Source organism: Dipteris shenzhenensis, chromosome 4 (assembly GCF_047967505.1).
Source record: "Dipteris shenzhenensis isolate YYH24624 ecotype China chromosome 4, Dip_SZ_1.0, whole genome shotgun sequence".
NCBI lineage: Eukaryota > Viridiplantae > Streptophyta > Polypodiopsida > Gleicheniales > Dipteridaceae > Dipteris > Dipteris shenzhenensis.
In genome coordinates this window covers 20,521,966-20,535,959 of record NC_141599.1, presented here as the reverse complement: position 1 = coordinate 20,535,959, position 13,994 = coordinate 20,521,966, and the positions used below count along the sequence as shown (strand labels likewise).

The 13,994-nt window shown below is 46.8% G+C and overlaps 1 protein-coding gene across 2 annotated transcripts in view; it reads left to right on the top strand.

The window, feature by feature from the left end:
• The window catches only part of LOC147902579 (Protein kinase superfamily protein), a 52,638-nt gene extending 40,117 nt beyond the window's left edge, over nucleotides 1–12,521 (top strand). For both annotated transcript variants that reach the window (XM_087373617.1, XM_087373618.1), the window contains one exon: nucleotides 12,061–12,521. In XM_087373617.1, coding sequence (XP_087229743.1) covers nucleotides 12,061–12,321 — 261 coding nt within the window. In that variant the 3' untranslated portion in view covers nucleotides 12,322–12,521. The remainder of the gene's footprint in view (nucleotides 1–12,060) is intronic.
• The last annotated feature ends 1,473 nt before the right edge of the window (nucleotides 12,522–13,994 follow it).

Below are 13,994 nucleotides of genomic sequence, written 5' to 3'. Positions count from 1 at the left end.
AAAGAAATTTTGCATTAGGAAAGCAGTTACATTCATAGCTGTCCCAAAGTGGGACAGCTACGACTCATATCTAAAAACAGTAATAAAAACTTCCAATTGGGCCTGAGGTAGGCCTCCAAGGGAATGAGCATCTTATAAAGACCGAAGCAAAGAAGCTCGAAAGTATGGGAAGACATTCTTTGAAGAGTGCTCATACAGTCGAATGGTACGAGCATGATACAATGAACAAAGAGCCCAATATCAACACTAGTAGAAGAAATGATCATACTTCGGGATGGGAGCAAACAACCAAAACTGCTTCCCAAAGGAAGTGGGTGGAAAACGAGCTCGAAGCCTTGTCATCAATCTGAAAAACCCTGTGCAAGAGGACAGGTCCAAAACAGATGCAAGACCATCTCTTCTGCATGAGAGAAAGTGGGGAAAATCGAGGAAGCAATGCGCCTAAGAAAGATCCCACTGGTAAAGCCCCAACCAAACAGCGCCATAACTCTTTGCTTGAGAGGGAGTTTGCTGCTCCAGAGGTGGTGAAGAGAAGTTCTCCACCAAGAAAGGGACTTATTCAGATTCCAAAAGTGATTTCCATGGTCCTGAATCCAAGGCCGTGGATCCAGGAGTAGCCTAGAATCTCACGATCAAACCGCCAATCCAGCAAGTGGCGAGTAGAAAATAGATGAGGGACATGCTAAAGAGGCTGCAACGAGGTGGTAATAATACGCCAAATAGATATGTGATGCAGTCCTAAGAAATAATGTCTCGTGGCCTGCGGAACATTCACAACATCTGCCACTGTAGAACTCCCAATCGGTGTAGGAAATACGCCTTGCGAGGCTACAAGTGAGCCAAAGGAATAGGAAAGACCCGACTCCAGTGAAGATTCTGCAGTCGAAGTGTGTTACCAGGATCTGGAGTCTACTAGGCCAGTGGAGATAATCTAAAAGCTATTGCCAATCTTGAATCAGTCGAGAGGGGAACGGATAGCCCGGAATGCGACCAGAAATGTGACCAAATATCACATCAGAAATAGCCTGAACCCAATGGCTAAAAGCATCCGTACGCACATGTGCGCACGCACACACACGCACGCAATGCACACACTAATGCATGCGCCACGTTTCTTGTGCTTTAAGCATGTTTGACAAGCACCCGTATAGGCCGATAGCATTGCCTTGGTAGGGATTTAAAGATGCTTTCTAACTCGTGGGATTGGTCAATGAATCTTGGTAAGGCTAATGCCATACCTTGCAAACAATGCACAACCATTAGTTCATGTGAAGAGGGGGGAGGTGGATGTAGTCTCATCATATGTTCAATGGAGCATGGTCGTCTTAGGCATTAAATCTATGGTGGAAATAGCCCAGGCAATGACTTTCAAGATCCCAGACGAAGTCATTGCCTACTCAAGTCAATCACCATGTATGGGTGCACTCTTTTGGGCATAGGACTATTAGACATTGGAGTATAGAGGACTATTAGACATTGTTTAGAGCAGAGATTTCAAGTGGTGCTTTTTTCTTGAAACATTTGAAGCAAACCTTTGGTCCTTAATAGATTATACAAGCATGGTTAAAACATACATCCTCTCAGCTAGATATGGCTTTCTAGGCGACCATAAATATTTGTGTAAATTTGCTACATCTTGATGAACTCCCTTGCATTGCTCTATTACCTTCAATGCACTTGAGCCATATGGTAGGAGTAGACGTTGGTTTTGATGCCGCCGTCTGGGGTGTCTTGAATATGCATAGAAATGTGTCCCCTTTTGTTGAAACTGTCTTGGTAAGGAACAATATCAAAGTTGAACCAAAAGGGATGCTGTTCACGAGGCAAATGGTGGCCTTCTCGAGGCAGAAGGTGTGTGGTGTTGTGTTGTACGTGCAAATCCCTGGGTTGCGAAATCCAAGGCAGATAGGTTGACGGAATGCAGGATCTGGAAGGGGCTGTGCAGATGCTATACATCAGGGAAACAAAGCAGTATGGTAGACTGCATGTAATATTGAAAAGGTGATAATTTGACCATGCGGAACCCCAAACTCCCAAACCCTCTGTGTTTACATGCATACCAACATCTTTGATCGCCCTCAAGGCCATAGAAAAGAACCAAGTATGTATAGGAAGCAACAATCTTCACCGGTAATTTGTCCAATGTGAAATGCTCTTTGTGCATGGCTGCTCAGGATATATTGAAGATCATGACCTTGGTTGTACTAAGGTTGACCTTCAAGTCATGTGTCTCGCAGAATGTATGAAGTATATCCAAGTGTCACTATAGGCCCTCTGTCGAGGATGAGAGCATAGTAGTCAAGGAGTTTTGAAATGATGAGTTTCAAAACGGGTTTCGGGGTTTTGGCAACGCTTCAAGGCCATCCCGAAACGTCAGTAAAAACTTTTCGTGCTAATAGGGTATTTAGATATTTTATTTTTTCCCAAAAAATTAATACATTTTAGATTATTACCACCAGAACTCCAATACTTGAAAAAAACTCATGAAACATAGTGCACAGACATTTGATTTGTCACTTAGAACTTGAAATTTGATGCATATTACTAATTTCTAACTTAGAATATTAACAATGTATTTTTGAAGATTCAAGAGTAAATGGTCATATTTAAGAATTGAAAAAGATACATGAATCATGATTCATATCAAATGACAAGAGGTTCAATCTTCAAAGGTGAAATGATGCTAGGTACTCCGATTTGGGGTTTTTTAGGTGCTCCAAAATACATGTTTTGGATTCCAAATGTTTGGGGGGGTTTTGACGATCTGGGGGTTTTTTAGGTGCTCCGAAACACGTTTCGAGCCAACTATGGATGAGAGTAAGGCCACATCGTCTGCGTATAAGTGGATTTGTATCAAGGAACTAGCACCAAAGAAGCCTGCCCCTCCTAGTGTCCCGATGAAAGTCTCGAGCTCGTCTATATGGAGGCCACACAAGGTTGGTGATAATGGAAAATCTTGTTTGATCCCAATAGTGCTCATGATCTCCTCTGTCCACCCCGCCCTAGTCGGCACCCTACTTGAGACTCTTTCATAGAATGCCATGACTCCCCAGATGATCTCCTAATCATACCCTAGCTCTTGCATAAATTTGATGAGTTGAGCTGTCAGCATTGTGTTGAAAGCTTTGCGGAAATCCACAAAGCAGCAATAAGCCCTCTCTCTCTGTGTTCTGGCCTCCTCACTGACCCCTTTGAGTGCGAGTATGTGATTTGGAGTCACGTGATTGGCCCGGACACTCACCAATCCCTCGGTTTTGAGTCCCTGGAGCTTTGCAAACCGGCTAACTGCTGTGTTGAGCACTTATGCATATATCTTAAACATGATATGCCTGATCATAATGGTCCTGTATTTTTTCATGCTCATGGGGTCCCTTGCCTTGTGGATGAAAGTAATGGTGTTAAGGGTCTAAGTGTGAGGAAAACCTATTCCATATGCCATGAATTCGGTATGTAGTCCCTCATGACCTTAGCTCGCCTGTTATGAAACTTCAGAGCTGCGGGTTTGACACCACCGACTATGAAAAGAGTGCAAGAGGTAGGACAGGGTAGGTGTGAGAGGTCAGGTGATGGCTGATGAGGAGTATCAGAGAGCATGTGTGCGTAGGAGTGCCATAGTGTGGTGTCTCTGAGGGGAGATAGTGCTTGCCTCTCGAGGAACTTCTACCAAAAGTCCTTAGTTGTTACTAATTAGGATGTTTATTAACTCCTCATTGTAGCAAACAAATCTTACTTCTTTTGGCAAACCAGAGAGTGGTACCCACATATCGTCTCTGCCTCCCACTCGGAAAGTGATGCTTAGTCTTGAATCTGAGTTGATGGGCGTAATTCCTTACACTCATCATCGTACCCGCTAATGCAGGCATCAGGGTATTGATCCAAGAGGTGGCAGATGAGTGGAATGGGTGGTATGTGTAAAAGTGTGTACAGCGGGCCACGGCCTCATGGAGAGAGCAGGTGATCATGTTGGCTCCATCCTCGAGGAGTGGTATGTCATTGATATACGTGATTAGAGTAGAAAGACGCACACAGAGTACTCAGGTGAAAAGCTATGATCAGATTGTATGTCATGATATGTAGTGTGCGTGGGTTGGTGTAGTGGTGTGCATCGTAAGACAAGGTATGGATACACTAAAGAAGAGATGGGCGTGATCTGCTCCTAGAGGTGGTGGTGTGACAATGAAATCAGTGATATGCAAGGTGAAGGCAGGGGATCACATTGCATAGTCAACTACACAGCCCCCTCGCCAACCAAAAGCTAGAAAACAAGTGAAGAGATGGGAGTAGGGCCATCGATCCAAACCATTATAAATGATAAGAGCATGCATCCTGCCCATATCTCAAAATGCATGCCCATAATATGTGGCTGGGGCTCGCTTGTCTACGAAAACATCCATGCCTCATCTAAATAAACCTCTGGTAATAAGACAGAATGATCATGAAAATCCTTGTGTTGAAGTCCAATTCTTGAGCAAAGTGTGAGGTTTCCGGGGGGGGGATAGCATACTACGATGAAGAGGTCCTATCGAGATGGGCATCGGATCCGAATAGTTTCAAACAATGCAAGTCAAGGTCTTGATGCTTTGAGTCTTATAGACCCTACTCCCCTATGTAGGAGGGCCACTAGATGCTTGTCGAGGGCCTATCAAGAGCCGCCCATCTCAAACCATAGCCCATTTCTCCTCCTTGCGGGGCAGTCCCACTGCTGTCTTCTCTACCTGCAGAGGTGTAAGGTTTTCATCCAGCTAGATCTCGGTGTGATCGTACAATGCTGATCATCTACGTAGTATCCTTGGCAAACTACTCAGGGCTGTTCCTACACTGTCAGGAGCTGTAATATCTCCTAACCAAGGCTGTGGATGAAGTGATCCTGCTCCATCCCTTGTGCACGGAGGCGGTGGACCTCCATGGCGATCTGCTGCCAAGCCTCGAGTGAGATCGGATGTGCCTTAGGTGACAAGTATGGGTAGGGCAGGAATAGGGGCTGAGTGATGGGAGGTAGAGGCTTATGAGCAGAGGGCTGAGGTGATGAGGAGACATGTTGAATGTGGCTGAGGCTAGTTCAGTTGTAGAGGGGAAGGGTGGCTGGCTGAGGGGTAGGGGTGACAGAAAGGAAGCGTACTGTGGGGAAGCATAGAGGGGTATGGTGGTTGCCCGCGCTGTAGACTCTGATGCGTTTCTGTATAAAAGACTATGTCACGACGTGTACAAGACTCCGAGAAGTTACCTGGTTCTGACCATAAGGTACCATTACAGTTCCAAATGGTACAAGAGAGGTTCTCGGTATGCTGAGTCTCATAGACCCCGCCCCCCTATGTGGGAGGAGGGAAGATGGCCAACGGGGGTCCGTAAGGAGTCGTCCATCTCGAACTACCACCCACTTTCCATCCTTGCGGGCTTGATCCCGCTACTGTATCAGAGTGCGTCTCTCCTCAACCTATAAGAGGGTGAGATCCTCATCCCTGGATATCGATGGCTGGTCCCGTAAGACTGATCTACGCCGTAGAGCTGAGAATCGTGCCTAGGCATCATGGAATCGTATGATCAGGGGATGCTCTTGATTGGGGTCTTTCCCCACCCGCCATGCCCTCTCAGTCGTGTGCTCAGCTATCCCAAGAGTAGTGACCACAAATGTAGTCGCATCGCTCATCAGTGTAGCCTTGGTGCGTCGAATGCCATGGAATCTGATGTTGAGAGCCTTACTGGCTTTCTGCTGCTGCTGCTCCATAAGGGTTGCCAAAATGGTTGCCTTCGCAGGTTCCCGTTTGGCCACATCTACCCATCTGGATGTCTCCTCGATTATAGATTGCATGCTCGCAATCTGTGCCTTGACCACTGGGGTACTCCCTGGGACTGCATGGATGGCTGCTACCTCCTGCCAGAGCTGCAAGAGGTCATGTCTGAGCCCCTGGATGAGGCCAGCCTGCTCTTGAATGACACGGGCCTGCCTCTGCATGGCACGATCCTGCTCCTGGGTAAAGCGGGCTTGCTCTTGTGCGAAGCTAGTCAACTCCACCTCGCATACCCGAATGCTGTATACCTCCATGAGCAGAGACTTCCAGGCATCTGGTGATGGGTTAGCTAGTGCTTGCCCAAGCTGGAACTGAAGAGGTTGTGGTACAAAACTAGGAGAATGTGGCAAAATGGTGGGCGGTGGCTGGGCTAGCTGGTTGAGATAAGGGATGACTGGGGCATGGGTGGATTGATACTAGCTGGGTGTGGGAGAGATGGCTGGCTGAGGGGGAGAGGGGAAAGAAAAGTCGAGTAGTGTGGGACAGTGTATGACGTCTCCGATATAGGTGACATAGGTAATGAAGCGGATGGGGAGACTGTAGCTGTAGCAGGAGGAGAGAGGGAGGAGATCGGTGTTTCCGGAGACGGAGAGGAAGTCGATGTCGGACCTCCTGTCATGGGTATATTTGTAGCTGAAGCTGCAGATGAGGCCACCATGGCTGAGGCTGAGGCTGAGGCTGAAGCTGAAGATGAGGCAGATCCCGTCTTATGAATTGCTTTGCTATCCACTCCGAGTCCACTCCGATAGTGGGAGAAGGAGAGAGGGAGAAGGTCGGTGTTGCCGGAGAGGGGGAGGAAGTTGATGTCGGACCTTTTGTCATGGGTATATCTGTAGCTGAAGAGTAGCTGGAGTGGATGTGGCTGCAGATGCGGCCATGGCTGAGGCTGAAGCTGAAGCTGAAGATGAGGCAGATCCCGTCTTATGAATTGCTGTGCTATCCACTCCGGTTTTGAGAGAGAGAAAGAAAGAAAGAAAGATATATTAACGTCCACAGGAGACCTCGCGGGCCTATGGGGCAAAGTGCACAGAAAAGCGAACTCATACAAGCCTCAGTGGGCTGAAGCAAAGGGTACGCTAGGACCCTTGCTGAGTACTAGTCTATGCTAACAGAATCATAATCATGATCATAATCATATCAATCAATCTATCCAAGCGTTGGGATGAAACCGAAGCCTGGTACAGTTATGGCTCTCTGGTGGGCTGCAAAAATGTCTCGTATCTGCGTCTGTCGAGCTGTCTCATGCTGCAATGGGAGGTGCAGTCTCCTTGCTCTCTGGACTCTCTGGGCTATGTCTAGAGTGACCCCTTGCCTCTGTCGGTCTCCCCTGAGGAAAGTTGTGATAGGTCGGACCTCAATAGAGTGTACTCTGGGGGCTCTCTGTCGCACATGTGGCCTTTGTGCCCCTCTCTCGGTGGTACTGTGCCGGCTGCTCATCCAGACTGCTCTCATATCGGCTAGCTCCTCTTCCTCCACTCCACTGTGTCCGGGGGCTGACTCAAATGTATAGAAGTCTGCGACGTGTCGCTGTGCCCAGTCACCCTCTATGTCTTGTAGTGGTCTGACCATCCCCTGCTACTCTTTGATCTATCATAGAAGCGCCTCCTTGTGTCGCTGCATCTCCATCAGATAAAGCCCGATACAGACCTAGTCATGGAAATGGATTAATCGTGACAAAGGATCGAAGCCACTCCCCTCTAGGTAGAGACAGTAGTAGCGTCCCCGAATCTTGTAGTAGGCTAGGCAAACACAAAGAAAATGCTCCTCTGTCTCAACCGTCCCTAGTGTACATAGCGTGCAAACCCGTTGCTCTCTAGGTATACCCATTGCTCTCCCTGCCTCAATCCTCAGCTGATGGGATGAAACCCGCATCTAACCAATGGCAATCCTCAGTGCATGAGATTCTCCTCTATCCTCGAGATACTGGGGTCTGATAATGAATCCCTCCTCTGATACTCTCAAGAAGTGGTCGCGATAAAAATGGGTGGTCCTCACCCCAAGTCCGAGATGTGTGAAGCTGGAGGAGGTCTAACCATATGATACGGTTGATCTCATCTCGCGGGATCGACTCAGGAGGTGCATCCATGCTGTACTGAAAGGGGGGAAGCCTATCCATTTGGATACCGTGCCTGGCAAGCCATGTAGATATGCGTGCATACCATGTGTCTGTCCCGCTCTCTGCGAGTCGTCTAGATGACTCTAGGGCCAACCTTGGAAGTCTCCAATGGGGTAAGTCCCACACTCTGTGAATGAAAGTCACTGTCTAAAAGATGGCATCAACCTGGAGAGGTGTCATGGCGAACTCTGGCCGTACTATCTCATATAGAACTGAGGGCTTACATCGGATCATCCTGGATCTCATCGTCACCTGTAGCCGCTCGAAGCTCCTCTAGTCTATCCTCGGAAGAGCGCACCCCCAGAAAGGTGCTGCATACATGACAGTCGGTCGCACTAGTGTGTCGAAAAGCCAGCCCTTTGTTGGTGGATCCCGGAAGTGCGCCTGGAAACACTACCACTCTAGTCTAGCCAATGCACTACACCCTCGTGTGAGTCGTGCCTGGGCTGCATGTTTCATCGTGAAGATGGGTCACTTGAAGACTGCTCCCAAATATGTGTATGACTGCACTATCTCCACTAGTTCACCATGATAGGTGAAAGTGAGTCGGTTAGTCACTGCTCGTGAGGTGTTGAAGATCATAACCTTAGTTTTCCCAAGGTTGACCGTCAGATCTCTCTCTCTGCAAAACCTCTAAAGCCTCCAGATCTCTGTATGAGGAGATTCCCTAGTAATGAGCCCTTGCCACCTTGGCGATCTATGAAAGTTGTGATCTCATCAATGTAAAGTCCAAAGAGAGTCGGTGAGAGAGGGAAGCCTTGCTTCACCCCAATGGTGCTCTCGACCCAATTCGATAGGCCGCCTAGGGCACGGACCTTGCTTGTGACTGACTCATATAAGCTCATCACACCCCAAATCAGCATCTTTGGGATCTGCATCTCCTGTAGTCTCCTAATCATGCGGGATCGTGGAACAGTGTCGAAGGCCTTTCGAAAGTCTACGAAGCATGTGTAGACTCTCTAATGTCTGGACCTCGCCTCCTCAATGATAGCCCTTAGAGTGAAAAAGTGGTCTAGAGTAGAGTGTTGCCTCCTGAATCCTGCCTGCCGTAGTGCTCGTTGCCCCCGTGCCTCTGTATGAATGCTGATCTCTCTCTCTAGTACCGATCCATAGATCTTGGCCAGTGTGTGGCCAATCATGACGGTGGGATAGTTCCCGGTGTCCATGAGGTCTCCTGCTTTGTGTATCGGTACGATAGTAGTGGGGCTCCATGCTGGTGGGAAGCCGTGACAAACTGCAAGGTTAAACATATGTGCAAGGATGGGTGCTAGGATCTCTTGCCGATGTGCGAAGTGCTCTATCCAAAGGCCTTCGTGATCGTGTCTTTCATAGTGGACATGTCTGGCGGTGTCTGTTGCCTCAGGACATCATATAAGAAGCATGCATAGTTGTGCCACACACCCGGATCGGTGATGTGGATGGGTGGCTTCCCCTCCGCAAGGAATCCCCACCCATTGGTTGGGTCTCCTCCGCAAAATGATCTGATGATCTCATCCATCCTATGTGTGAGGAAGGCTCGTCTCTTACGGCGTGTCAACCGTTGAAAGATCCTGTGTGTCTCATGTGACATCAACTGACCCAAGGCTCGCTCCCGTGTGAGGTAGGCTCGCATCTCTCTGCGCTCATCATCAACCAGGGGTTTTGAGGCATCTTCCCATCTCGTACCTGTGAAGATTGGGTTGTAGGAAAGGATCCGGTGGCAGCATCTTGTATCACTGTAACAAGGGTGGCTGAGGTGTGGGCGAGGTCTAAATCAGCCTCCAATAAGGCTGGAAGCTCTCTGGCTAAGTGACACACATACACTGGATCAAGGGCACGGTCAAAGTGGATCTGGGTACGGGTAAAGGTAGGAACTCTCCCTGTGCTTGGTGTAGTAGCAAGAGAGAGAGAGAGAGAGAGAGAGAGAGAGAGAGAGAGAGAGAGAGATGTATTAATGTCCTCGGAAGGTCTCACGGGCCTATGGGACAAGTATAGCAAATGAAAATGAAAACTCATAGAAGCCACAAGGGCTAAAGCAAAGGGCTCGCTAAGGCCCTTGCTGAGTGCTAAACAAAATATCAAAGACAAAACTCCTGGTCCCCTCCCCAAGTCCCTGAGATGTATAGAGCTGGAGGAGATCTAACCGTATGATGTGGTTAATCTCATCGCGAGGAAGCAACTCGGGTGGTGCATCCAGATTCCATGCTATACTAGAAAGGGGGCAGCCGGTTGATCTGGATATCGTGGTTGGCAAATCGTGCGGAGACGTGTGCATACCAGACGTGTCGCTGTGCCTAGTCAGACTCTGTATCCCGCGGTCTGGTTGCCTTCTTCTACTCTCTAATTTGTCGTAGTAGAGTCTCCCTGTGTCGGCACATCTCAAGCAGATAGAGCCCAATGTAGAGCTGGTCATGGAAGTGGATCAGTCGTGAGAGTGGGCAGCAGCTGCTCCCCTCCTGGTAGAGGTAATGCTATCGCCCCCAGATCTCATAGTAGGCTGGGTAGGCACAAAGAAAATACTCCTCTGTCTCAACCGCTCCCAATGTGCATAGCGTACAGATCCATTGCTCTCTAGGGCTCACCTTGTCTCAATCCTCAGCCAATGGGATGAAACCTGCAACTGTCCAATGGCGATCCTCAATGCATACAAGACTTCTCTGTCCTTGAGATATTGGGGTCTGATGATGAAGATCTCCTCTGATACTCTCAAGAAGTGGTCACGATAGAACTGGGTCTTGGGGGGGAGCTCCTGATCCCCCCCCCCTCGTCCGAGATGTATTGAGCTGGAAGAGATCTAACCGTATGATACGGTTAATCTCGTCTCATGGGATCGACTCAAGAGGTGTGCCCATGCTGTATTGAAAGGGGGGAAGCGTTTCCATTTGAATACGTGCCTGGCAAACCATGTGGATATACGTGCATACCATGTGTCTGCCCCGTTCTCTGCTAGTTGTCTGGAGGACTCCAGGGCCAGCCTCGGTAGTTTCCATCAAGGTAAGTCCCAAACTCTATGGATGAATGTCACTGTCTGAAAGATGGCATCAACCTGTAGAGGTGTCATGGCGAACTCTGCCTGTACTATCTCATGTGGAATTGAGGCCTTACTCCAAACCATCCTTGACCCCATAGTCACCTGTAGCTGCTTAAATCTCCTCCACTCTGTCATCAGGAGATCACTCCCCCAAAAGGGTGTTGCATACATGATAGTCGGCCACACTAACGTGTCGAAAAGGCAGCCCTTTGTTGATGGATCCTGAAAGTGTGTCTAGAAGCACTGTCTCTGTAGGCGGGCCAAAGCACTCAACCCCCTTGTGAGTCGTGCCTGGGTTACATGAGTCATCGTGAAAATGGGTCCTGTGAAGACTACTCTTAAATATGTGTAGGACTGCACTATCTCCATTGGCTCACCATAGAAGTGGAGATGAGTCGGTGGAGCACTGTGCGTGAGGTGTTGAAGACCATAACCTTGGTCTTCCCAAGGTTGACTGTGAGGTCTCTCTCTCTACAAAACACCTCTAGGGCCACCAGATGTCTCTGCAGCCCCTCCACTGAAGATGATATAAGGACTATGTCATCAGCGTAGAGCAATATCTGTATCATGACGTTGGCCCGTAGTGATCCCTCGCCCCCTAAGCAGTCTATGAAGCATGTATCATTTCTTGCATCGTGTTAAGCATCGGTGTACCATCTTTGATCTGTTGCTTGTTTGGATATTCTTGCTTGGTCTCAGAATGCTAGTGTTGCCTAAGCACTTTGCTAGGCCTCGTTGTGAACAATTTTGAGGAATAGGACCCTTTGGTGGCCTTTGTGTGGATCTGACTGTGTATGAGAGTTGTGCAGCTAAATGGATGGCGTGAGTGAGGAGTTGGGCTTTTGGCGTCTTGGGTTTGTTGGCTGTCAATATCCTTTGGGAGTGCAAAAAGATAGCTAACATAGATGTGCAGCAATGTTCCCTTATGGGGGGGGAGAGAGAGAGAGAGAGAGAGAGAGAGAGTGAAGGGGAAGGGGGGGAGGGGGGGGGATTGTTTTTATCCCAAATGTGAGAATTTGATTCTCAAGATCTTTTCTACATTTTCGGTTCTAAAGGTTGTGAACTCTATCCTGTTTTCTTTGGGGTTAGGTCTCAATGACAGTTTGTAAGGGCCAAAGCTTCTCATACTTAATTCTAAAATGCAGGAGCCTGATTTTCTCTCAAGACTTCTATTTGGAATAAGAGCTTTTAAAAGAGCAATGGAGTCGGCACCAGAACTGTGGATGGCCCTGCTAGCAAGGTTTGCTGCTAGGCCTGAGGCACAAACCCTCGTCATAATGATAATTGAATCCTTAGTGCATTCTTTCTGCCACAGAGGTTCTGAGACCATGTGGTTACTGCTTTCAAGATTGGCTCATGAATTACGTCATACAGAATACAAATACCAGAGGAAAAAGCCTCATTAATTTTGCCCCCCTACCAAAAAAAAAGAAGAAGAGAGACGCCATATATTGTGATCTGTGGTTCTGCTTTCCAATTTAGTGGCTAGATATGATCATACGCAGTATGTGGTGAAACACAAAATAGTGAATAACGTTTCGTGAGGTTCAAAGGAGAGTGAAAGAACGCAAAGAAATTATCCGTCTTTATACAAGGTGTAGACCATTTGTTGTAGGTATCTAATGCAAATTTTTTTAGTGCTATAGTCCTTATTAAGACATCCTAAATGTTTGCGAAGATTGTCCTGTTATGTTATCTTTAAATCATGCCCATCTTTTCTTCAAGAAAAAGGTTCAGAATAGGACAAAATCAAACCAGCAATTGCTTAAGAACATTCACAAATTCTTAATTTTTTCTGTATGAATGGATTCTTAAATAAGGTCTTCTTAAAGCTAGTATGTTTATGAATTCAAGTCGGCCTGTATGGCCTTTAAATCATGCCTATCTTTTCTTCAGAGAAAAAGGTTCAGAATAGGACAAAATCAAACCAGCAATTGCTTAAGAACATTCACAAATTTCTTATTTTTTTGTATGAGTGGATTCTTAAATAAGGTCTTCTTAAAGCTAGTGTGTTTATGAATTCGAGGTGGCTTGTATGGCCATACCAACTGGATTACTGTCTTGCACTCAAGCTAGTTCTTTAAAGGTAGATTGGCTTGCTTAGAGAGGGATAGGGATGCTCTTGCAGCTTGACAGGGTCTTGCAAAAGCAGCAATTTAGCAATTTCTTTGGGTCTTTGGAAGCTTACCATCTCGTGTAGTCAAGGTAGAGTAAAAAATCTCCACGCAGCAGGAAAAAGCACATTGAAATTTCCATTCCTGTTTGTGGAGGTATTGCATTATTTAAGCTATGGGCCTCCATTGATTTGACAAAAAATTTCTCAAGTCACAGTTGTAATGGACGTCTAGCAACAAAGCCGGCTATCAAGCAAAAGGACGGTGTGCATGATGTGATACATATTGTTTAAGGGTTGGCCTGCCAAGCAGTCATTGAGCTTGCAAAGTGCCCTTTGCAAGAAGAATCATTAAGACTCCTTAAACAAGTGTAATACGTATTCAAGCATCACACAACTTGCATTGGATCTGCTTGCGGATAGATGAATTTTAGTTTTCCAATCTTTTTTCCTTCAAAGTTAATCTGTCTTAGCTTTCCACTCGCAAGTTTTTGTAGTAATGGACATACAAGCATTTTGAAGTATTTTTAAAGCTCTTTTGAAGTGTTTTATTCACTCTTATAATGAAGATAGTGATGAAAGGAAATAAAAGTCGTTAAAATCCGAAAGCACACAAAAAGACCAATTTGAATTCAAAGAAGAGATATTTTTTATGAGAGAACAGTTTTGAATTAGAAGAGAGAAGTGCCACCTTGCTACTCTACCCTCACAATCGTAGTACAATTTTTAATTTGGAAATAGATATTTTAGAAGAGAACAATTTTGAATTGGAGGAGTGTGTACCATCTTGTTAATCATGTGCTCTACCTCTAGTATCTCAATTGTGATCTGAGCCTTGGTCAAATATGTCACAATTGCAATCACGATTATCACAATCTCACTCTCAAATGGTCTATCTCAAAGCCTTGATCTCAAATGCAATCCGATTTGCCTCTTAGCACAACCATGCGAAAATCTACTTGTGAA